General features: G+C 43.3%; 1 protein-coding gene across 4 annotated transcripts in view; it reads left to right on the top strand.

The window, feature by feature from the left end:
* The first annotated feature begins 3,718 nt into the window (after positions 1-3,718).
* The window catches only part of setd4 (SET domain containing 4), a 51,668-nt gene continuing 29,038 nt past the window's right edge, over positions 3,719-26,348 (top strand). For 3 of the 4 annotated variants that reach the window (XM_063050326.1, XM_063050324.1, XM_063050328.1), the window contains exons 1-7: positions 3,719-4,152; positions 7,361-7,456; positions 16,643-16,680; positions 19,490-19,578; positions 20,493-20,922; positions 24,675-24,849; positions 26,086-26,167. In XM_063050326.1, the coding sequence (XP_062906396.1) occupies positions 4,065-4,152; positions 7,361-7,456; positions 16,643-16,680; positions 19,490-19,578; positions 20,493-20,922; positions 24,675-24,849; positions 26,086-26,167 (998 nt within the window). In that variant the 5' untranslated portion in view covers positions 3,719-4,064. The remainder of the gene's footprint in view (positions 4,153-7,360; positions 7,457-16,642; positions 16,681-19,489; positions 19,579-20,492; positions 20,923-24,674; positions 24,850-26,085; positions 26,168-26,348) is intronic. The other variant, XM_063050327.1, reaches the window with a different exon arrangement.

The following is a 26,348-nucleotide window of genomic DNA, read 5'->3' as shown; positions in this document are numbered from 1 at the left end:
TTCATGACCGAGAGAGATGAAATTTTGGTCCAGAAGGGACAATGGGGACCAAAGTGGAAAGTTAATTTGAGGACAGGATCTAAGTGGCCATAATCTAAATGAAAGAGTAAAGCTTTTGGGCTGAATGGGCTACTTCTATCCCTTAAATTATGTATTAGTATTATGTCAATTATGTATAAAAGTATATCTGCTCTGCCTCCTGGCTTCTAAGAGTGCCTCAATCTGACGTACTTTACATTCTGAAAGTGCCCATTTATTGTGCTTTTAAGTTTAATCAAGAAAATAACATGCATTGTACTCAAGCAATATAAAAGAAGCATGAGGGGACCCTGTTCTTTGACGGTTTATGGACTCGTGACCTCATGAGTCCGTAACCAGGCTCCGCTGAGCAATTGAAAGTCCCAAACATGGACACTGTTTACAACCGCTTCCCTCATTTATTCTTAGAATGTACATACCTTCCCTATCAGATTCTGAGATCCCCCAGGAACTCTGGTGAAAAAAAAGCACAGTGCTTTTTAAAAAAAAATTATTGACCTAGCATGGAATAGACTCTTTTGGTCCTTTGAAACCAGCAAACCATGATTTAACCCTGAACTATTCACGGGCCATTTTACAATGACCAATTAACCTATCAACCAGTATATTATTTTTGGACTGTGGCAGGAAACCCACGCGGTCACAGGGAGAACGTCCAAACTGCTTACAGACAGCGGTGGGAATTGAACCCAGGGTGCTCGTACTGTAAAGCGTTGTGTTAACCACTACGCTACCGTGCTGTCCATGTACCATGTCATTCAAGGTTCAGAGTAAATTTATTATCATAGTCATAGTCATACTTTATTGATCCCGAGGGAAATTGATTTTCGTTACAGTTGCCCCAACCAAGAATAGAGTATAAATATGGCAATATAAAACCATAAATAATTAAATAGTAATATGTAAATTATGCCAGGAAATAAATCCAGGGCCAGCCTATTGGCTCGGGGTGTCTGACCCTCCAAGAGAGGAGTTGTAAAGTTTGATAGCCACAGGCAGGAATGACTTCCTATGATGCTCTGTGTTGCACCTCGGTAGAATGAGTCTCTGGCTGAATGTACTCCTGTGCCCAACCAGTACATTATGTAGTGGATGGGAGACATTGTCCAAGATGGCATGCAACTTGGACAGCATCCTCTTTTCAGACACCACCATCAGAGAATCCAGTTCCATCCCCACAACATCACTGGCCTTATGAATGAGTTTGTTGATTCTGTTGGTGTCTGCTACCCTCAGCCTGCTGTCCCAGCACACAACAGCAAACGTGATCGCACTGGCCACCACAGACTCGTAGAACATCCTCAGCATCATCCGACAGATGTTAAAGGACCTCAGTCTCCTCAGGAAATAGAGACGGCTCTGACCTTTCTTGTAGACAGCCTCAGTGTTCTTAGACCAGTCCAGTTTATTGTCAATTCATATCCCCAGGTATTTGTAATCCTCCACCATGTCCACACTGACCCCCTGGATGGAAACAGGGGTCACCAGTGCCTTAGCCCTCCTCAGGTCCACCACCAGATCCTTAGTCTTTTTCACATTAAGCTGCAGATAATTCTGCTCACACCATGTGACAAAGTTTCCTACTGTAGCCCTGTACTCAGCCTCATCCAAGTGCATATACGTCACCATATACAACCCTGAGATTCATTTCCTTGCAGGCATTTACAGGAAAATTTTAAAATACAATAACAATTATGATAACTATATATAAACAAGTACATCAACGTGCAAAAGAAGACACATTGTGCAAATTCAAAATAACTAAATAAATAATACCAAGAACATGCATTGCAGAGTCCTTGAAAGTGAGTGTATAGGTTGTGGAGTCAGTTCGGTGTTGAGCTGCGTATACTTTCATCTGTTTCTGACTTTAGCACTTGCTTTAATGTAAAAGCTGATTAATGTATACCAGAATGTTTAGGCTTAAAGTGGATGATTTAATTGAGGCACATTTAAGTTTTCAATGTAAAATTTTAATGATGCCGTCATCTTGATGACTCACGCTCGGTGCTGTTAAAAAGCAACATACACAAAATGATGGAGCAACTCAGCAGGCTAGGCAGCATCTATAGAAAAGAGTAAACAGTAAACGTCAGCTGTTTACTTTTTTCTATAGATGCTGCCTGGCCTGCTGAGTTACTCCAGCATTTTGTGTACTTGCTTGGATTTCCAGCATCTACCGGTTTTCTCTTGTTTGCTGCTGAAAAGAAACTATTTTTTCATGAATCCAGGAGGTCTGGGAAGTTGTAAAGCTTGTTGATTTTAAGGTGAAACTGTTGCAGACAAATAGTGGATGATTTTTGTCTGGAATGAGATTCCACTTTCAACAAAGCTTCGGGGATAATCTACATCTAATGCTGTTAAAAAGCTGAGGGGAGATATTATTGTGGAGATCCTTTCAACCCTTCGAGAGAGAGAGTGAGAGAGAGAGGCTGGCACCTTCACTATCATTGTAAAGTTCATTACAGTAGACTGCAGTTTCTGTTTTATTGCAGGAAACATGGCAATAAGTTTAGAAAAACCAGTAGCATGTGATTTTCTTTGAGTGATTACAAATTAACCGGAATACCGCAGCTAACGTGGAATTGGAATTAGTTTATTACTGTCACATGTGCCAAGGTACAGCGAAAGGTTTGATTTGCACACTGTTCATATGCAGTAGATCGGATAATCACCCTGAGTATTGAGGTAGAACAGGATACAATAAAGTCAATGCAGAATAAAGTGAAACAGCTACAGAGAAAATGTAGTGCAGGTAAACGATAAAGTGCAAGATTATAAGCAAGGTAGATTGGGAGGTCAAGAGTCCAACTTATCATACTAGCAAACTACATGCTCCATAGAGTTATAGAGTGCAGAGGACAGAAACAGGCCCTTTGGCCTATCTAGTCTGTGCAAAACTGTTATTCTGCCTAGTGGCACTGACGCACACCTGGACCATAGCCCTCCATACCCTTCCCATCCACGGACCTATCCGAATTTCTCTTAAATGTTGCAATTGAACCTGCATCCACACTTCCACTGGCAGCTCATTCCACACTCTCACCGCCATCTGAGAGAAGAAATTTCTTTCGAGGAACTATGGACCTGTATTTCCAGATCCCTGAAATTTACTGTACTCCTCAATATTCTCAAGCTCATTCTACTCTGGTTTGTCCTCCCAAAGTGCAAAACCTCACACTTATCTCCATTAAATTCTACCTATCTTTTTTTTAGCCTATTTTTCCCATTGGACAAGATCCCACTGCAAGCTTTGATAACCTTCTTTGCTATTCACTATGCCCCATTTAAGACCGTAAGTCATAGGAGCAGAATTAGGCCATTCAGCCCATCGAGTCTGCTCCAGCATTCCATCAAGGCTGAACCCAGATCCCACTCAATCCCTTCTCGACAGATCCTTTGATGCTGACAGATCAGGAAACGATCAACTTTTGCCTTAAATATACCTACGGACTTGGCCTCTGCCACAGTCTGTGGCAGAGCATTCCACAGATTCACCACTTTTCCAGCATCTGCAGAATCACTTGCGTGTATTAATTCTTAAGGGATCTGGTTGTCGCTGGGATAGGTACTGTTTACTGCCCATGTTTCCCCTCACAGGTTTGACGCTTCGATTGGAGATTTATTTAATGCAGGGCATCAGACCGTCACGTTTTCCTGTCCGCCCTCCGAGGGAGGGCGCGGGCTCTCTGTGGCGGCCTCTGCTGGAGCTGGTCGGACCCGGCCCGTTGCACCGGGGCCGCCGTTGTGCTGAAGGCCCGAATCTACCGCAGTGACGGTTCTCCGACCAATTTCTCACAGTACAGTAGTTACTAATGAATTATGAACAGTTAGAGGTTGAATCTTAGCAAAAGAGCAGTTATAATTATTGGTGCAAGCTTGTCCCCAACGAAAATAGTTTCCCACCTTCCCCCCCTCTGATTTCGCCCTTATAGAAAAGAAATCCCCGTGCTGAAATACACTGGCTGGCGAGGAGGGGCTGGAGTTTACACATCAATGCCCATTGCTCCGACACTTTAACCACCATGGCCAAACGGAAAGGCCGGGCTTACAGAAGAAGAAAGCGCAGAAGGCGCCGACAGGCCGAGGAAACACGCGTGGCAGATGTTGGAGGTAATCCCCCAGATGGATGGATTGACACGTGTGTTTCAGAGGGGTTGCCGGGGGCTTTGTCGCTCGCCGCCCGGGAGGTTGCGGCTCCTGGGGCTGCGAGGCCGGGTGTAAGTGGGACCACTTTCCCCACTTGTTGGGTGCAGCACCGCCACCTATTGACCGAACGGATGGCGGGTTTCCACAGCACAACACAACATGTAGAACCTCTTGTTCGAAGTTCAGTTTATCATCAAAGTACATATATGTCATTTACTGTACTACCCTGAGATTCATTGTCTTTTGGGCATTCATAGTAATTACAAAGAAACACAATAGAATCGGTGGAAAAAAACAAGACGACAACAAACTGTGCAAACACAAAAAGAGAAAAAAGCATAATAATAAATAAGCAATAAATATCAAGATCTTGAGTTGCAGCGTACTTGAAAGAGAATCAATAGGTTGTGGAACCAGTTCCATGTTGGGGTGAGTGAATTTATTCCCTTTGGTTCAAGGGCAAGGGCTCTTGTGTCATGGGCACAGTTGAAAATGGCATTGGGGCCGTGCTTAGCCACACTGTCTTAAGTGTAAAGTGAGTAGAGCAGGGTGCTAAACTCACAGACTTGCGGTGTACCTGTGCTGGTTGAGATTGTGGACGAGATCTTGTTGCCAATCTGAACTGACTGGGGTCTGCAAGTGAGGAAATTAAGGATCCGTTTGCACAGAGGGGTACCGCAGCCTAGAAGCTCATTGAGTAGTTGTAAAGGGATGATAGTGTTGACTGCAGAGCTTTTATTTACAGATCCTGTGTCTTTAAAATGGAAGCCATAGGAGATTGCGGATGCTGGAATATGGAATAACACTCGAACTCTAGACTCAGAACCTGAACACAAGGCCTCGAACTCTGTACTTGCTATGACAGCATCCTGTAAACAAGGCCTCGAACTTCGGTCTCACTGATTTGCAAACCGGGGGGGCGGGTGCCTTCATTGGAACTCATTCCTCTTGCCTGCACAGATTCCTGACTGCACTTACCTCCACTCCAGAGAAATTCACTTGGATTCATCCACATTTTGTCCCGATTAACTTATTCTTTAGACTGATGACGGGTCCCTTGTCTGAAACATTGACCATTAATCTTTCTACAGATGCTACCTGACATCCATTTTCCATTTTCTAATTTTTTTAAATAATGCTGGCTTAGTTTTTATTATTCTGCCTGTTAAGTCTCGCTGGTGAGCACATTCTCCACTTTATAATTAACAACTGAACATGATCCAGAAGATTTATGTGCTGGTAACTAGGGCCATAAATGTAAATAACTCAGAGTGTGGAACAAGCTGAAGCAGATGTGGGTTTGATGTCAAAATTTAAGAGCAATTTGGTTAAGTACATGAATGGGAGGGGTATGGAAGGCTATGATCCAGGAGTGGGTCAATGGGGCTAGGCAAAGTAATGGTTCAGCATGGACTAGATGGGCTGAAGGGCCTGTTTCTGTGATGTACTGTTCTATGGGCCACAGCCTCAGTCCAGCACAGGGACAAGCAAACCTCGTGGAGCAGCGAGCTGAACCAGATTGTCCTTCATCTCCGATCTCAACACCATGATCATTTCAATCTGGCCCGATGCTTAAATCGTCCAAACCTCAGGTCCTTCCTGGCCCTTTGGCACTTTGATACGCCCTCAGGCCCAGGCACCGCTGCTTCGATTCGGCCAGTACCCTACCTTCCTCATGTTTGAGTCTACTGAAAGCTAGCTTGCATCTCTCTCTTTTCCAGTACTGATCATAGACTCAAAATATTGGTAGTTTCTCTTTCTCCAGTTGCTGAAAGACCTGATTATTTCTGGCATTTGCTTCTTGCTTTGGATTTCCAGCATCTGCTGTTTTTTCTCTTTGACTTTTGTCTGCCTCTCTTCCTTTGTCTCACCATCTGCAAGTTCCCTTTAAATGACACACCATGTCACTATGTTGCTGGGTCTATATGTTGGGGCTCCCTTTGTGACAGCACTGTGGAAATACCTTCACCAGCAGGGCTGAAGCAGTTCAAGAACGTGGTTGACTACCTCTTACTCAGTCACAATTAGGGATGAGCAATAAATATTCTCTCTAGTGTTACCCTCATTGAGTAATGAATTAAAACAATTGGTTTCTCAGTCCCTTCCCAGTTAAGAGAGAAACTGAAATTATTTTGGTGCAGATATTTTGTTGGCATTTTCATTCCGGTGAAATCCCAGCCTGGCCAACTTTGCAATTTATTAAATAATCAGTGAAATCTCATCTCAGAATAAATTGCTGCCTTTAAGAATATTCAAAGACTAAATACTAGTGTTATTTAAGATAAGCTTTATTTGTCACATGCTATTTTAAATTCCTTGGTGTTATTGTGTCGGAGGATCTGGGCTAGTACATAGTCTATCTCAAAGAAGGGCCTCTACTTAGAATCTGTGTAGATTCAGCATATCATCTAAAACTTAACAAACTTGTATCAATGCACAGCGAGGTTGCATCACGACCTGGTATGGAAACACCAATGCCCAGCACTGGAAAAGTCTACAGAAGCTGAAGAATGGAGCCCAGCCCCATCACAGGCAAAGCTATCCCCATCTCTGAGCACATCTACAAGGAGTACTGCCACAAGAAAACGGCATCCGTCGTCAGGGACCCCTACCATCCAGACCGTGCTCTCTTCTCAGCAGTGCCATTGGCAGGAGAAGGAGCCTGCCAGCTGCAGGACCAGTTATTACCCTACAGCCCTTAGGCTCCTGAACCAGAATGGATAACGTCACCCACCTGAACGCCGAACTGATTCCACAATCTACAGACTCACTTTGAAGGACTCAACAGCTCATGTTCTCAGCATTCTTTATTTATTTAAAAAATATTATTGGCAGGTTTTGCCCCCTTTTGTACATAGGACGTTTGCAGTCTTTGTTATACATAGTTTTTCAAAATCTCTCTTGTATTCCTTTATTTTCCTGTAAGTGCCTGTGAGAAAATGAATCTCAAGATAGGATATGGTGACACACACACACACTTTGAAAATAAAATTGCTTTGAACTTTTACATCGAAACATATAGTGAAGTGCGTTTTTTGTGTTAAATCATTACATGGGAAAAAAATGTGCATTCATGTTTGATGTTAACCGTAGCTGGATCAGAAAGTTGATTTTTAATAGATTACTGTAATTAATACACAACTTCTGTAGTTAAATGTCTCCTCTTTCGCAGTCAACATCAGTCACGAGATGGTGTATGTGCAGCTGAGAAAATGGCTGAAAAGTGAGGGCTTCACGGGCTTCCACTTGGTGCCAGCAAGCTTTCCAGGTATGTACCTTTATTTCCTCCTACCTGTCAAAGTTCAAAGTACATTTATTTCGAAGTACATATATGTCACCTCATATAACCCTGAGATTCATTTCCTTGATGGCGTTCTCAGTAAGTCCATAATAGAGTAATAACCTTAATGGAATCAATGAAAGACAGCATTAACTTGGGCATTAAACCAGTGTGGAAAAAGACAGCAAACTATGCAAAGAGAAAGAAATAATAATAAATAAAAATAATATTTATTGAGAACACGAGATGAAGAGTCCTTGAAAGTGAGTCTATTTAAAAAGTAGGAGCATTTCAAAGGTGGGTTGAGTGAAGTTCAAAGATTTAAAGTACACATATTATCAAAGTTTGTATGCAGTATACAACCCTGAGATTTGTCTTCCCATAGACAGCCACAAAACAAAGAAACACCATCGAACACATCGAAACAAATCATCAAACACCCAACGCGCAAAAAAAGAACAAATCATGCAAATAGCAAAAAAGGCGAAAACACAGAATATAAAAGAGCAAACACAAAGTCGTTGAAACAGTCCAGGAACGTTCAGTTCAGTTCAGTTTTAGTGCTGTGTCGTTCATTGACTCCAGGCTGCAGAGCCTGTCTGCCTTGATCAAAATTGCACAAAATGGCAATAAAAGCAGGAGCAACCAGAAGCCATAAACACATCATATATGATCTACAGAGTCCAGTCCACAAACTGTGTTGATTAAACCTTGCCCAAGACACAAGACTTCAGTACCATCCCTCGGCAGCAGCGAGCAGGTGGGGGAGAGAGACCAATCAAACACACGTACCTTTCTCGGGCAGCAGTGAGCGAGAGGGAGAGAGAGACACTGGTCAGACGCAGGCAGATAGTGCTGAACACCTGCTTGCCTTCCGCTCCCGTCCTTGTTGATTTCAATCTTGCTCGATGCTTCAATCGGCAAGATTGGTGAGAAATGGAGTCGTTCACGGGCTCACGCCCTGTCTTTAGGTTTCTTGGCCTCCAGGCAGCACGCTCTGCTCGAAACCTCACTCCCTTGGAGACCGCAAAGCCTTTCACTCAATTGACCCAAAAAGATACTGTCAAACTATAAATGACAGATTCCATTAGTAGCAGAGTTATGTTTGAAACAAGAAGAAGGAAAAGAAGCAGTCTCGTGAACTGTCTGAAGGACCACACCTGTCACTATCATCCCTCCTCAATCTCTATTATTTTCATTTTATTTTTTTTTTCTCTCTGCTATATTATGTATTGCATTGAACTGCCGCTGCTAAGTTAACAAATTTCACGTCACATGCCAGTGATAATAAACCTGATTCTGATGTTGTCTTGGTCACGTTGTTCGCTGGTGCCATCTTCTTCCGACTAAAGTTATCCCCTTTGGTTCAGGACCCTCATGGTTGAGGTGTAATAACTGTTCTGAATCTATTGGTCTAAGTCCTGAGGCTCAGAACTCCCCTCCCATCCATCTTCTCATTAAGTATTTAAAGGTACTGAATGCCTCCGGAGGAACTTCATCAGCCAGAAGGGGTGAATCTGTAGAACTTGTTGCTACCAAGGGCTGTGGAGGCTGAGTTATTGGCAGTATTTAAGGCAGAGATTTTTTATTTAGTGATATGCCACGGTAACAGGCCCTTCCAGCCCAATGAGTTTGAGCCGCCCAGTCACACCCATGTGACTAATTGAACTGCTAACCCGTACGTCTTTGGAACATGGGAGGAAACCAGAGCACTTGGAGGAAACCCACATGATCACGGGGAAAATATGCAAACTTCTCACAGGCAGCGGCGGGAATTGAACCCATGTTGCTGCGCTGAAAATCATTATGCTAACTGCTATGCTGTTGTGATTCTTGGTTGGTGGGGGGGGGGTTTGTTAAGGGTTATGAGGAGAAGGCAGGAGAATGGTCAAGAATGATCAACTGGATGAGCGGACCGGATGGGCCAAATGGCCTACCTCTGCTGCTGTGTCTTGTAGTCTTCTCTTATGATCAGAAATAAGGAGACAAGCTACAACTGCTGTGTCTTGTGAATGCTTCACCTGTAAACAATATTCCATGTTAAAAGTGTAACTGAGTATAGTTGGTCACAAACACAAGAGATTCTGCAGATGTTGGAAATCCACACAAAATGATGGAGGAACTCAGCAGGACAGGCTGCATCTGTGGAAAGGAATACAGTTAAATCATAATTTGGTATGCCTCAGTTTTGGTAGCGTAGACATTTTAGACTTGTAGATGTTAATTTTAATTAGTAATATACTCTTGTAGTTCAAAAAATGCTGGAAATAATCAACAGGCCACACCACATCTGTGAGAAGAGAGACAGAGCTAATAATTCAGAGTTAATGTAAAAAAACAAGCCATTGGAGGAGCCTTCTCTCTCCGCAGATGCTGCCTGACCCACACAGTTCTTCCAGCAGTTTGCTATTTTCTCCAGGTTCCAGCGTCTGCAGCCTCTTGTGTTCCATTTCAGCTATTGTTTGACAAAGCATCTCTGACCTGAAACCTTATCACGGTATCTATTCCCACAGTTGCAGACTGATCTGCTGAGTGTTTCCAGCTTTTTCTGTTTTTATTTCAGATTTCCAGCACCTGCAGAGTTTTGGTTTACACTTTCAATTCCGTTTTTGTTTTAGATGTGAGATAGTTGAATCAATTGAGTTGAGTATGATATTCTCCTAGGGGGCTGTTTATTGGTGGGCTGTCAGGTGGGTGTAGATCCATATATCCTGATGGATTCCCTCAATGGAGAACGCCTGTGCGTGACTTTGTTTAACGTGGGGAAGCTGATGCACGGGCAGCCACCACATGGTCCTTGACAGATCAGGGTCAGGGTCACCCATCACTACTCCAAGCCTGCCTCCACCTTCACTGCCATTGTGATGTGTCATCACCTTCCAGCAGCTTCACCACTGAGGTCTTGGTTGGATTGCTGTTTGGCTGGAACCTCCCCCTTGATCTTGCCGCCATTGGGACCCTACCAGGAGCCAAAGTTCAGGCAGCATCGCTCTCAGCATCTCAGGATCTCACAAGCCTCTCCACCACGACAAGGTGATGGTCCTCAGAGAAGATGGCTGATAGTATTATAATAGATACCCTGTAGGTTGCATAAATTAAAACGGAATACAGGAAATGCGACTCCAGCAAATGGAAGTGGAGCATGGGAATGTGTATCCAAATAAGTGGGAAGGGAGTATGGGAATGAGTGCTCAAAATGGGATCTGTTTGCATCAAGGGAATGTCAGGAGACTTCTGATCTGAGGTGTTGGGCTTAGAGATAGCTGATGAGGCCAGGGTGAGAACCATAGACGTTTCCCAACTGATGGGGCTGGTGGGTGGCTCGTGAGGTGGTGTTCTTCATCCATCTCTCATGCAAAGGTGTCTATCTGCTTCTGATAGACTGGCTCAGTTTTCTCAATACCACTCTGGTGCTCCTTCTCCACTTTGAGTTGTCATTGGTTAGGGATTTCTGGGAGACAGTTGGGATGTCGTATTTCTTCAAGTAATCTTTCAGCCACATCGTTGAATCGTTTCTTGTTAATGTCTGTTAATCTCTTCCCATGACTGAGCTTAGAATAGAGTGCATGTTTAGGGAGTCTGGTGTTGGGTATGTGTTCGTCTTGGCTGAGGGAATGTACCAAGGGTGTCAACTGCGATGTTAGCAAAGAACACTGATGTAGGTTTGGTTGTTCTTTCAGTAATCTGCTGTCCAGTTGACTACAAATCTAATGTAAAGATTTAAGAGCCAGGCCAGATTGAAAAGGTAAGGGTGTTGGGGCCAGAGGCAAGGGCTGTTCCATGAGGGTTACTCGTCTCTGCGCTGAACTGAGCTACGGCCTGCAACTAACGTGCTCCTAAACCGGCTGTAGTAATGACTGGCTTCATGACAAAGGACTCACTTTAGTGAATTCAAGATCTGAATGTTTCTTGCTTACTTTTATTGTTTGCACAGTTTGTTTTTTTTCTGCACATTAGGTGTTTGACGGCCTTTTCTTAACGGGGTCTTCGGGGTTTCTTCGTTTTGTGACTGCCTGTGAGAAGATGAATCTCAAGTTTTATATGGACTACAGGCTTCGATAAAAATGTGTTTTAAACTTTGAACTTTCTTGAAGATTCAATTTGGGTGTTGGGATTTGGTCTTGTTCAATTATTCACTGTTGAGTGCTTTCTGTACAGCATAATGAAAAGTCAGTGGCCCATTTCTTGACGTCAGGTAAAATGTACTTTAATACTTAAACTCTTATCCTTGTATCAGTACATGCAGAATTTCTGAGACTCTCAAGACAACTAGTGAGAGCTGTCTCACCATTAGCGTATCCATATCATTCATATCATAGCTATATAATCAAAACCAGAATCAGGTTTAATATTACTGGTATATGTCATGAAATTTGTTGACTTTGCAGCAGTAGATACAATGCAATATGTAATAATAGAGAAAAAACTGTGAATTATAGTAAATAAATGTGTGTATGTATATACGAGGGGTGATTGATAAGTTTGTGGCCTAAGGTAGAGGACTCAATTTTAGAAAACCTAGCACATTTATTTTTCCTACATTTACACACGTAGTCCAGCGGTCGTGGAGCATACGGATCCCTTCTTTGTAGAAGTCGGTGTCTTGGACCTCCAGAAGTGGTCCACAGCAGGGGTGATTGATAAGTTTGTGGCCTATGGTAGAAGGAGATGAGTTATTAACTTCAAACTTTATGCGTTTTCGCTCAAAGGGTTGAACTGCACGTGCATGTAACAAGAGCTGTATAACTTATCTCCTTCTACCTAAGGCCACAAACTTATTAATCACCCCTGCTGAGGACCACTTGGAGGTCCAAGACGCTCTCGTTACAAAGAAGGGCTCCGTTTGCTCCACGACCACTGGGCTAAGTGTGTACATGTAGGAGGGGACTATGTTGAAAAATAAATGTGCTAGGTTTTCTAAAATTGACTCTTTCTACATTAGGCCACGAACTTATCAATCACTCGAGTGTGTGTGTGTGTGTGTGTCTGTGTGTGTGTGTGTGTCTGTGTGTGTGTGTGTGTGTGTGTGTGTATACAATAAAACGTACATATTATGTATGTGTTAAATAGGTAGTGCAAAAATAGAAATAAAGAAGCAGTGAGGTAGTGTTCATGGGTTCAAAGTCCATTCAGAAATCGGATAACAGAGGGGAAGAAACTGTTCCTGAATCGTTGAGTGTGTGCCTTCAGGCTCCTGTACCTCCTCCCTGTTGGTAGCAATGAGAACAAGGCATGACCTGGTTGATGGGGGTCCTTAATGAAGAACGCTACCTTTTTGAGGCCTCGCCCCGTGAAGATGTCCTGGATGCTATGGAGGATAGTGCCCATGCTGGAGCTGACTAAGTTTACAACTGTCGGCAGCTTTGATCCTGTGCAGTAGCCCTCCCTCCCATACCAATCGGTGATGCCGAATCATACCCATACCCAGTGCTATGATTCTTCTTTCAAGGTCCACCTTTCATAATCTCAGATTAGTGGAGTTTATTGGCAGACCAGTTTTACTGAAGAGCTTTGAGTCAGGAGTTAGCCACCGAGCCTCTTGTCTCGTGTCTTTCATTTATACTGTACAGTTCTGTGCGTTCCCCACCCTATACGGAGGATGTGATTGCAGTGGAGAGAGTATGAAAGAGACTCACTGGGAAATTACCTGGATTGGAGGACCTTATGGGGAAAGATTAGACAGGCTTACTTGTTTTCTCCAGAGCAAAGGGAGTTTTGGGATGACTTGATAGAACTGTATAAGTTTTTTAGGAATATATGTGGGGTAGATCGATAGAATGTTTTTGTTTCTCTGTGGCGGGATTGCAAACCAAGGGAGCACAGGTTTAAGGTGAGAGGAAGATGTTTTAAAGAGGATCTGAGAGGGAAGTTTTTTGTACACAGAGTGGTCGATATTTGGAACACACTCCAGAGGAGGAATAACCATATAACAATTACAGCACGGAAACAGGCCATCTCGGCCCTTCTAGAGAATCAGATACAAAAATAGTGACTGTGTTTAAGAGATATTTAGCCAGATATTTATATTGGTAAATTTTGGAAGTGATGGTGCAAATGGGGACAAATAGGTTAGCGTAAATGGGCAAAAAGGTATGAACAGCCCTGATAGGATAACCTATCAAATATTGAAAGGCCTATATAGAGTGGATGTGGAGAGGGTATTTCCTAAGATCCAGGGACCCAGCCTCAGAATAGAGGGACATCCATTTAGAACAGAGATGAAGAGGAATTTCTTTTGCCAGAGGGTGGTGAATCTATGGAATTTATTGTCACAGACAGCTGAGGAGGTAGGTCATTCAGCGTGTGTATGTATATGTGTGTGCCACCCAGTAATCCCCCGATTTAATCCTAGCCTAATCATGGGGCAATTTATAATGACCAATTAACCTATCAGTCGGTACATCTTTGAACAGTGGGAGGAAACTGGAACACGCGGAGGATTGCCACGTGGTCACGGGGGGAGAACATACAAACCCAGGTTGATAAGGTTTTTGATTTGTAAGGGTGTCAAAGGTTATGGGGAGAAAGCAGGGGAATGGGATTGAGAGGGATAATAAATCAGCCATGATCAAATGGCAGAGCAGACTTGATTGGCTGAATGACCCACTTCTACTCCAATGTCTGTGGTCTTGTGGGTTTTTGGATTTAGAATTGGTTTATTATTGTCAGTTGTATCTAGCAGAAGTGAAATTGAGTCCCCTCCCCCAACATTGATTGGGTTCAAATTAACAACACTGAACAGGCATCATGTGAATCAGAACTAGAATTGGAATCAGGTTTATTATCATTGATATGTGATGTGAAATCTTTTGTTTTTCAGCAACAGTACAGCATAAGACAAACACTGCTATATGTTACAAAAATAAATTGTGCACAAGACGAAAGATGGTTGTGTTCACGGACCGTATGCAATGGTCTTCCAATAACCTTTGGGCAGCGTAATAGTGTAGCGGTTAGCATAACACTATTATGGTACCCGTGACCCTGGTTCAGTTCCTGTTGCTGTCTGTAATGAGTTTGTACAGTGTCCGTGTGGCCGCGTGGGTTTCCTCCAGGCACTGGAGCACGAGGATTTCTTCCAGGTGCTCTGGTTTTCTCCCACATTCCGAAGATGTACCTCTTTGTAGGTTAACTAGTCACACAGGTGTAACTGGGTAGTCAGAGTTCATTGGGCCAGAAGGGCCTGTTACTGTGCTTTAGATTTAAATACCAAACTGTCCAGAAATACATAGGAGCTATTTTCAAATGTTTAAGTATTAGTAACCCTTACCCCATCCCCCTTCCAAGAACCCAAACTTCTGAAAGAGCATACATTAATGAAACAAAAAAATTGCAATTGTTGCTCAGGGTGCTTAATTTCAGCATTCAACGTACCATCAGTGGCCACTTTATTAGGTACAGGAGTAGAACCCAGTGTGGTTTTCCGCTGCTGTAGTCCATCCACTTCAAGGTTCGAAGTGTGTGTTCAGAGATGCTCTTCTGCGCACCACAATGTAAGGCGTGATTATTTGAGTTACTGTCGCCTTCCTGTCTGATTGAACAAGTCTAGCCATTCTCCTCAGATGTTTTCACCCACAGTATGCCTGGCCGCTCACTGGGTGTTTTTTTTTGTTTTTTTGTACCATTCTCTGTAAACCCTAGACACAGTTGTGCATGAAAATCCCAGGAGATGATCAGTTTCTGAGATAATCGAACCACCCCATCTGGCACCAATAATCACTCAGGTCGAAATCACTTGGATCATATTTCTTCCCCATTCTGATGTTTGGCCCGAACCACAACTGAAACACTTGACCATCTCTGCGTGCTTTTATCCATTGAGTTTCTGCCACATGATTGGCTGATCAGATATTTGCATTAATGAACAGGTGTAACTAAGAAAGTAGCTATTGAGTATAGAATTTGATTTCTGCATCTAACATAGAATTTAGTACCTGATGCTGACAGTACAGGAACGTCATGATTTTACAGGCTCCCTGATGTTTCAGGACAAAATTACTGTTTACAGGATTGCAGCTGAAGTCAGATAGTGACAGTAGAGGGAGCTGTGCTCTCCAAATTCATGTGTTCATTCAGAAATTGCTGCAGAATCAAAGTCAAGCCATATGTACAAGTACTGGTGCACTGAAAAACTCGTGTTGCCATACATTCCGCCGCCAACATAGCATACCCACAATGCTCGGCAGGCCGACATAGAGCGCAACCAGCAACAAAACAACAGTCAAACAAGCTGTTTTCCACCCTCCCACCCACACCCACACGCACAGACTGTCCTCCAACTGTAGGACAGGCCTCCAGTCTCCAGGCTTTATAATCTATACTTTATACTTTATTGTTGCCAAACAATTGGTACTAGAACGTACAATCATCACAGCGATATTTGATTCTGCGCTTCACACTCCCTGGTTTACAAATACTAAATATTAAAAATTTAAATTATAAATCATAAATAGAGAATAGAAAAATGGGAAGTAAGGTAGTGCAAAAAAACCGAGGCATGTCTGGATATTTGGAGGGTACGGCCCAGATCCGGGTCAGGATCCGTTCAGCAGTCTTATCACAATTGGAAAGAAGCTGTTCCCAAATCTGGCCGTACGAGTCTTCAAGCTCCTGAGCCTTCTCCTGGAGGGAAGAGGGACAAAAAGTCTGTTGGCTGGGTGAGTCGTGTCCTGGATTATCCTGGCAGCACTGCTCCGACAGTGTGCGGTGTAAAGTGATTCCATGGACGGAAGATTGGTTTGTGTGATGTGCTGTGCCGTGTTCACGATCTTCTGCAGCTTCTTTCGGTCTTGGACAGGACAACTTCCATACCAGGTTGTGATGCACCCTAGAAGAATGCTTTCTACGGTGCATCTATAAAAATTAGTGAGGGTTGTTGGGGACAGGCCAAATTTCTTTAGTTTTCTCAGGAAGTAAAGGTGCTGGTGGGCCTTCTTGGCAGTGAACTCTGCTTGGTTGGACCAGGCTTCTGACACCGGCCTCCGACTTTCAATGGACCTTTGATATCAACCCTCAGAGTAGCCGGTGACAGGACCCCGAACTCCAGGCTCATCGACTGACTGGCCCCCGCGGCAATGTGTCGTCTTTATAAATGATAATAAATGCAATTTCACTCATCTGCCAACGTTCAACCCTTGCAAGTAATTCGTGAATGCTTGTGTTTCTCTTTTTTAGGCAGTGGCAGGGGACTGATGTCCACCAGAGCTCTCCAGGTCAGTGACTTGTCTTTCAGTGGTATTTTGCTCCCCCTTTCCTCCTAGCCTTTCGAATGTCACTGTGATGACATGTTGTTCAGTTTAATTACCCTGTTGCTTTGAACATTCACTCAGTACCAGCCCTAACCACATCTGCCTCGCTGCGGCAGACACCCGGGTTTAACCCTGACTTCAGTCACTCACTGTGCTCTCCCTATGGCACAGTAGATTCTTCTAGAATCTAGAAGTTCAGGGTTTCCTGCCACATTCAGGTTGGTAGGTTAATGTTGGTGGGTGATATGTGAGGGATCTGAGGATGTGGGGAGAATGAAAAGACGAGTTTTAATGTAAGATTAGTGTAATGGGTATTTGATGGTCAGTATGGATTCAGTGGGTGAAGAGTCTGTTTCGGTGTTCTATCTCTCTATGACTTTTGAATATAAATATAATTGCGGCAAGAGACGGATTAACTTGCTTTTGGAATGTTTAAAAATTGCAAAACAAAAGTTGTGAAAATGTGTCACCTGACTGATACTTTTGAGGAATGCTGCTTTGTGTGAGGCAAGTGTCTGTTTGGGATTTGTTTAAAACCCAGGGAAAGAGATTGGTGGATTAATCGTTGTCCAACGAAGAACATGGAGCAGTACAGCTCAGGACCAGGTCCTTCGCCCTCGGTGTCTGTGCTGATCACCATGCCGAATTATAGATAGATAGATAGATATACTTTATTGATCCCGAGGGAAATTGGGTTTCGTTACAGCCGCACCAACCAAGAATAGAGCATAAATATAGCAATACAAAAACCACAAACAATCAAACAACAAAATGCAAACTATGCCAGATGGAAAAATAAGTCCAGGACCAGCCTATTGGCTCAGGGTGTCTGACCCTCCACGGGAGGAGCTGCAAAGTTCGATGGCCACAGGCAGGAACAACCTCCCGTGACGCCCAGTGTTGTATCTCAGTGGAATATGGCCGAAGTCCAACAGCAAAAAGTTCAATATCCAGTCTACTAACACGTTCCTCGATCGTAATATGACCCAGATTGCACCATCTGTTGTTAACCAGAACAGTAAGCACCCAACTCCTTTACGCTTACCGCTGTCAGTGCACTTCCGGTCAGCCCGAACGGTCTGGAAGCCGTCCATGGAAAAGTTTTGATCGGGTATGTCCTCGTGCAGCCCCGTTCCATGAAACACATAACATTGCACTCCCAAAATGTTCTCTGACGCCTGGCTAGCGCCGTGAACTCGTCCATTTTATTACCCACCGAACTCCTCTTCTCCATAAGTCTCTGTTGTCTCGACCTGGTCCTCTTCCCTCGCCTTTTTGATCCCCCTCTGCATCCTCTGTGTGTTTTCCTCCAGATTTCAGCAGGGGTGTCTGCTCGCTAAACCGGCCAGCATAAACTCAATCAGCTGGTCCCTGGAATACACAATGCGACATCCCGCTAATGAGACGTGTTGGAATGTAACTATTTCCAGCGCTAAAAACACAAATAAAACTCTCTCTACCAGCATGTTAGAGAGGGTGCAGCTTCGACGTGTTACCGTGCAAAAAAAAATACAAAACATAATGTAAGTTAAAAAGTAAGAAGAAAAAAGTAAGAATACTGCTCTGGAACGGCTGTAACAGGCTGCATGCACGACTGGCGCATGCGCACTTTGAATTAAACTAAATGTGGGTGTCACGGTAGTGAAATGGTTACCAAGACGCTGTTACATCTGGGGCCGGCAGAGTTTGGAGTTCAGTTTTGACATTGTCTGTAAGGAGTTTGTACATCTTCCCTGTGAATATGTGGGTTTCCTCCAGGTGCTCAGATTTCCTACCACAGTCCAAAGACATACTAGTTAGTAGATTATTCGGTCATTGTAAATTGTCCTATGATTAGGCTAGTGTTAACTAGGTGGGTTGTTGGGCGGTGAGGCCCGTTGGGCCTACAGGGCCTGCTCCATGCTATACCTCTAAATAGATACACACACAAATAAATAAATAAATTCAAAGTACGTTTATTTATTATCAAAGTACATCTGCAGTATACAACCGTAAGATTCGTCTCCCCCACAGACAGCCGTGAAACAAAGAAAACCATGGAACCCGTACAAAGAAAAACGTCAAGCCCCCAACGTGCAAAAAAAGAACAAATCATGCAAACGGCAAAAACGATCAAAGAACACAGAAGATAGATAGATAAATAAATAAATCTGTTCTGCCTTGTCCCTCCATTCCAAATCTGACTCGAATCAGGTTTATTATCGCTGAAGTACATCGTGAAATCTGGCGCTTACTGCCAGCAATACAATGTCACACATAAAATATAAGTTACAATAAGAAGTGTGTGTGTATATATATATATATATATATATATGTAAATAAAAAGAAAGTAGTGTAAAAACAGGGCAAAATAGTGAGGTAGTGTTCACAGGTTCTTGGACCGTTCAGACATCTGATTGTGTGGAGGTGAAGAAACTGTTCCTAAAAAAGTGACTGTGTGTCTTCAGGCTCCTGTACCTCCCCCCTGCTGGTACTGGGCACTGAGAAGAAGGCTGAGTGGAGGGGGTCCTAAATGATGGATGCTGATTATTACCAAGCTTTTTGTTTTTTCTAATCCCCCATGGATCTGATCCAGCGGCAAGAAGAAGTATTAAGTATAAGAAACGATAACCACTTCTGCAGTTCTGGTGAATGGCCCTTGACTAGAAGCATCGATTCTTTCTTCCCACACTGCCTTTGCTTAATCTCCCAGAGTGTTCCCAGCATGCCCTGTTCTTACTTTGGATTTTTGGCACCTTGCTTCAGCCTACATTTGTTCTTGTTTTTCATTCAGCCCGGAGAACTTGTTATTGCTTTACCCGAGAAGTGTCTGCTCACCACCAGAACGGTCCTAAGGAGCTACTTGGGTGAATACATTGAGAGGTATGTTGATCCCGTTGAAGCAGTATTTAATCTCATCATTCACTGGAGGTATTATTTTAAAGATCAACTTATTTCATTTGGCAGGTTAGGCACAATCAATCAGACAGAATGATACGGCACAGAAACGGTGACTTTTGGTCCATCTTGTCATTGCCACTGCGATGCCTCACCATTCTAAACCCATTTGCATGCATTAAGCATGTATACCACTCCCTAGCTCCAAATTTACCAAAGACCTATGTACATCACAGGCAAAGCGCTCCCCACCGTCGCCTGCGTACCCATTCCCACCACTGAGCGCATCTACAAGAAGCGCTGCCACAAGAAAGCAGCATCCGTCATCAGGGTTCCCCACTGTCCAGGCCATGCTCTCTTCTTGTTGCTGCCATCGTGCAGTAGGTACAGGAGCCTTGCGTCCCACACCACCAAGTTCAGGAGCAGCTATGACCATACAACCATCAGGTTCCTGAACCAGCATGGATAACTTCACTCACCTCAACACTGAACTCATTCCATGGATTCACTTTCGAGGACTCTACAACTCTTGATCTCAACACTTATATTGCTTTTTCCCCCCCCTTTTTTGTATTTACACAATTTACTATTTTTTGCACATTGGTTGCTTATCCAGCTTTGTGTGCAGTTTTTCATTGACCCTATTGCGTTTCTTTCTACTTACTGTGAATGCCTGCAAAAAAAGAATCTCATACTTGGATAGTGAATTTGAACTTTTGAACTTTGGATAGTTTGGAGTACATTCATTATGAAAAGTTGGCTCCTGAACTCCAACAATGACTGCACTCCAGAGGTAAATTTGCTGTTAAATCTTTTGAGACCTTGCTGATGCATGGAGCTCAGCATTCTTTTCTTCTTTATGTTCTGCATTAGTTAAAATTTTAATTTATTCTCCCCAGGTGGAAACCGCGTTTGTCTCCTCTCCAAGCCTTGTGTATGTTCCTCATCGCCGAGAGACATTTTGGGAGCTGGTCTCCCTGGAAATCTTATGTTGATGTCTTACCAAAGTCGTACACCTGTCCAGTTTATTTTACAGAGGGCTCAATAAGACTGCTTCCCAGCCCTTTGATTAAAAAGTTCCGGGAACAAAAGACTGTGGTCCAGGAACTCTACCTTACTTCCAAATGCTTCTTCGATTCTTTGCAGCCCTTGTTTTCTGAAAGTGTGGAGAACATTTTTACATATGATGCTCTTTGTTGGGCCTGGTGCACTGTTAATACCAGGACAATTTATATGAAACATGAACAGAGCGAGTTCTTTTCCAGAGAGCCGGATGTCTATGCTTTGGCACCATATTTAGACCTGCTGAACCACACACCCACTGCTCAGGTAAGAAGACAGAAGCAGCTGTGCTTAAATATCAATCATCTCACAGGAAGCTAAACAAACATAATGTCCTAAGCTTTCTCACTATTGTCTTTAAGCTGTCTTCCTTTTAACTTAGCTATGGCTTCCCTTTAGCTGACAGGGCTTTCAGCTCTTTGCTTTCTCCTCCCTCTCTCCCCCTCTCCCCAGGCAGATAGGGCAGAACGTACAAACTCCTTTCAGGAGTTATGCTACCATGCCACCTGAATGATTGAGGGGCTTCTTCATCCAACCTGGCCCCTCCCTGTCCAGTCGTGAAAGAACCCTATATTGTGGCCATTCCTTGTAATGGCTGCACCAAGCTTCAGTGGGTTCTTCAGCATGTACTCCTGCAGCTGGGAATGTGCCCGTCAGCAACATTGCTCCTTGCAGCCTGCTGTAAGAGTTGCGTAACATTCACCCATTTCCGCTGTAAGAGTTACATACGATTGACCCGTTCCTTCAGTTGGCGACCTTGCAAAAAAAAAAACCACCATCCAGGCCATGCTCTCTTCTCGCTATTACCATCATGCAGGGGTTTCAAGAGCTTTAGGTCCCACACCACCAGATTCTGCAAAAGTTATTACCCTACAATCATCAGGCTCCTGAATCAGTGTGGATAACTTTACTCACCTCAACTCTGAACTGATTCCACACCCTATGGATTCACTTCCAAAAACTCAACAACTCAATGTACTCAGTGTTATTATTTTCTTCTTCCGACTTTTAATGGCGGTTGGCAGTCCAATTTAAAGGTGCATTTCCGCCACCAACCAGACTGGAGTGTGGTGTAGAGAGTTGGGAAATAAAACCCCTACTAGTTCTTTATCAAATGAAACCTAAGTTACTCCAAAGAGCCCTATACATTGTAAACAGTGAAAGACAATATTGTGAATTAAATTAAAGTCACTGCTGTAACTTAGTAAGGTTTTTAAAATGAAAACTAACAACCCCTAAAGCTAGTAGTGCAGCCTGCATTTGCTTTCTTTCTACCTTGTGTGCTTTACCTTGTGAAAGAATCTGTTCAACTGTCTCATACTGAGAGTTTTTCTTCCTGTCATCAAATAATCTCTTCATTCTGGTCCTGAAATCCTTGGCAGAAGGTTCTACAATGGTTTTTCAAAGTTTCTAAGAAATTTATTATTGAAGTATCTATAGTGCATATATGTAACCCTGAGATTCACTTCCTTGCAAGCAATTACAGGAAATAAATGCAATTTTATTATTATTTCATATTATTCAGTATTATTTATTTACTTTTTTCCTTTTTTATTATTCGTACAATGTCATCTGTTGCATATTGATTGTTTGTCAGTCTTTGTTTATGTATAGTTTTTCATAAATCGAAAAGAATTGCATTTCCTGTAAATGCTTGCAAGGGGGTGAATCTCAGGGTTACATATATGCACTATAGATACTTCGATAATAAATTTATTAGAAACTTTGAAAAACCATTCCAGAACCTTCTGCCAAGGATTTCAGGACCAAAATGTCAAGATCATTTGCTGACAGGAAGAAAAGCTCTCAGTATGAGCCAGCCTGAGCTGCTGGTCCATTTTCTCCTAGCAACAGTTTCCAGAGCAAGGTGGGTATTAGCCAGGACCTGGGTCCAACGGCCAACCAATGCTCACTGCTCTGCTTCCCACCCAGAGTGTGGTGGGAAAGAAAAACACACGCAGTAGCAGAGACCCGGGGGTCCGTGATTCTGCAACAACAGTTCACATTTTTTTTGTGGCTCCCTTTGTTAAGAAAAGTGGCCTATGATCCAACAAAATATAGCTGCTAGCCACAGCAATGGGTGTTGAGAGATGTTACCAGAGAGCTGCATTCTGCAAAGGAGCAAAGAACAAATGGAGGATGGGTTAAAGAAGAAGGTTTTGGTTTAGCTGACAGTGATGATTCCACACGAGGGCAAACGTGGAATGCTGACTTCTGGAAATTGGAGGGCTTGGAGAGGTTGCAGAGATGGAGGAGGTGGGAGCAAGGTCTTTGAGAGAGTTAACCACAAGCTGGACGTTGCAGCGTCTCCAAAGGCAAAGAGATGATTGACGTATTGTGTTTAATTCCAAGTTTATTGTCATGGACATAGGTACCCAGAGAATGAATGCCATGAAAACGAGCATTCTGCAGCGGCGGCACAGAACGTTACAAATTTGCAAACGCAAATTTCATAAACTTAAATTAACACACTCATCGAGGGATCAGCAGTGGGAAGGGGGAGCAGTTTCAAGTTCCTGGGTGTCAACATATCAGTGCAGTTACAAAGAAGGCATGACAGCAGCTACATTTCGTAGGGAGTTTGAGAATAATTAATGTGTCACCAAAGACCCTCTTAAATTTCTACAGATGTACTGTGGAGAGTATTCTAACTGGTTGCTTCACCACCTGGTATGGGGGGGGGGATGCAGGGGCTACTGCACAGGATCAAAAGAAGCTGCAGGAAGATGTGAACTCAGTCATCTCCATCACAGGCACTAGCCTCTCCAGCATCCAGGAAATCTTCAAAGAGTGATGCCTCGAAAAGGCGGCATCCACCATTAAGGACTCCCATCACCCAGATCATGCCTTCTTCTCATAGTTAGCATCAGGGAGGAGGTACAGAAGCCCGAAGGCACACACTCAACAATTCAGGGGTAGCTTCTTCCCCTCTGCCATCAGATTTCTGAATGGATATTGAACCCATGAATGCTACCTCACTTCTATTTTTTATATACAACTTACACAGCCCAATAATCAAAAGTAATATCACAATATTAACAAACAAGAGAAAATCTGCAGGTGCTGGAAATTCAAGCAACACACACAAAGTACTGGAGGAACTCAGCAGGCCAGGCAGCATCTATGGAAAAAAGTATAGTCGACGTTTCGGACCGAGACCCTTCAGCAGGACTGGAGAAAAAGAAATGATGAGGAGTAGATTTAAGTGAGGGGGAGAGGGGAGGGGGAAACACAAGTTAATAGGTGAAACTAGGAAGGGGGGGAATAAAGAGCTGGGAAATTGATTGGTGTGCGGTTGAAGAGCTGCAGCGATCACGGAGTATTAATGTTTGGTGAAGGAGTTGAGATCTTATATCAGGTCTTGCCCTTCCCCATCTCTTTTGGCTCACGATGTTGAGCCGACCTTTTAACCTAATCTAAAATCGATCTAACTTTCCCCTTTCATATAGCTCTCCATGTTTCTATCATTCATGTGTCAAAATCAGTGTAGCAGCAACTCGAACAAACTAATGTCGCTGCTGACAGCCACACGGGGAGCTGTTTTGTATGACGCGCACTCTGATCAATCCAATAGTAATGTCCCGAAAAGTCCAAGAAATGTATTTGATCCTTTATTAGCAACTAGCAAAACATACAATCTTGATGCGATATTAAATGTACTTAAGTGGACTTGAGCGAAGTGAAGTGGTCAACGGAAGATATGACACCTGACGGACCCCAGTTCTAAATTGCCCAGAACAAGTCATGAAGACGTAATTAAACCTTTGGCTTTTACCATGCCCCACCCACGTGACTAGCTACCATAATTGACACGCAACTCAGAATACAATGCAGATAGAAAACAGTTGGGTGGCTGTTAGATCAGGTTGAGTGCAAAGTGATCATGATGCTGCTAAACTGACTGATTAGAGTTTTGCTGGTTGGTTCAAGAATTGAATGGTTGAGTAGCTGTTTTGAAGCTGGTGATGTCAGACTTCTGTTCCACCTGCCCGTTTGACTTGTATTTCCCATGTTGTCAGGTATCGGCTGCCTTTAACCAGCAAAGTAAATGTTACGAGATTAGAACATTAACAAAGTGCCGGAGGTATGAGCAGGTTTTTATCTGCTATGGTCCACATGACAACCAGCGGCTTCTCTTGGAGTACGGATTTGTGGCTGGCAGTAACCCACACAGCGTGGTGTACGTTGACAAAGGTGAGGCTGTTGCACCTGAGCTGACGCAAAGGTGAATTTGTTATCCTTCCATTCTCCAGTCTTCCACTACCATCCACCCCGCTTTTTAGACCATTGGACTATAAGACATAGGAGCAGAAACAGGCTATTCGGCCCATCGAGTCAGCTCTGACTTTCCATCATGGCTGATTTATCCATTTTCTATTTCCTGCCTTCTCCTGTAACCTTTGACACACTTACTAATCAAGAACTTATCAATCTCTGCTTTAAATATACCCAATGACTTGGTCTGCATATGCATCTGGTACTGAATTCCACTGATTCACCACCCTCTGGCTGAAGAAATTCCTCATATCTGTTCTAAAGCGATGTCCTTCTATTCTGAGGCTCTGCTGTTTGATCCCAGACTCCCCCGTTAAAGGAAGCATCCTCTCCACATCCACTCTATCTAAGGTTTCAATGAAATCTTCTCAGCGTTCTCCTAATCTTTTTCTAAGGTTCTTTCCTATATTCAGTCTCCGATCAATAACTGAGGCTGAGAGATTTAGGAGACTGCTCTGTGCATGAACTGAATCCACTTTAGGAGAACAGATGTTTGATAGTAATTTTAAACCAACTCATGTAAGTTTCACCTGTCAGTTATGACTATCAGTGGACTTCATAACAGAATAAAGTCCTGCAGTGGGCAAAACCAGTGACATATGTGCTGCTGTGCCTTCCCTTTTATCTAGTTAAGGTAAAGCTGAAGGTTAGCTTTCTTTGTCCCATGTACATCAAAACATACACTGAAGTGTGTTGTTTGCACCAACAACCAACATAGTCTGAAGATGTTCTGTTGGGCAGCCTGCAAGTGTTGTCATGCTTCTGGCACCAACGGAACATGCCCACAATTTACTAAACCCTGTAACCTGTTCATCTTTGGAATGTGGGAGGACTCTTTCTTTTCCGTAAGTATTGTGATTCTCTACTTGCCCCTTCACCGTGCTGTCCTGCGATTAGTAGCTCAGATGTGTACAGGCTAGGGTTGGTGAGTTTGTAGGCGTGCTGTGTTGGTGACGCTCGCGGGCTGCCTAGCACAATCCTCGCTGAATTAATTCAGTTTAACATAATTGGCACATTTCATGTGATGGGGGAATGTGGAATTCATTGTAATTAAACTTCAGTTTTTCATCAGCCATGTCAACATGCTGTAGATATGAAAAGGATTTTTTTTTAAGAAGAAGCAAAAAATGTCATATTTTTCTTGTTGGATTTCAGATTTTCTTCGTTGTCACCTTTCCCCAAAAGACAAACTGCTGAATGGAAAGCTGTTATTCCTGCAGGACCAAGGTCTCCTGGAGTAAGTATTGCTTGCCTAATTTGCCAAATTAATTTAAGAGAGCAACACCCAAAACAAAACACGGCAAGTCAGGCAGCATTTATGGAGCCACAGGACTCACATCACCAGGTTCAAGAACAGTTACTACCCCTCAACCATCAGGTCCTTAAATAAAAGGGGATAACTACACTCACTTACCCCA

This window comes from Mobula hypostoma, chromosome 6 (assembly GCF_963921235.1).
Source record: "Mobula hypostoma chromosome 6, sMobHyp1.1, whole genome shotgun sequence".
Lineage (NCBI taxonomy): Eukaryota > Metazoa > Chordata > Chondrichthyes > Myliobatiformes > Myliobatidae > Mobula > Mobula hypostoma.
This window is presented reverse-complemented; position numbering and strand designations above follow the sequence as displayed.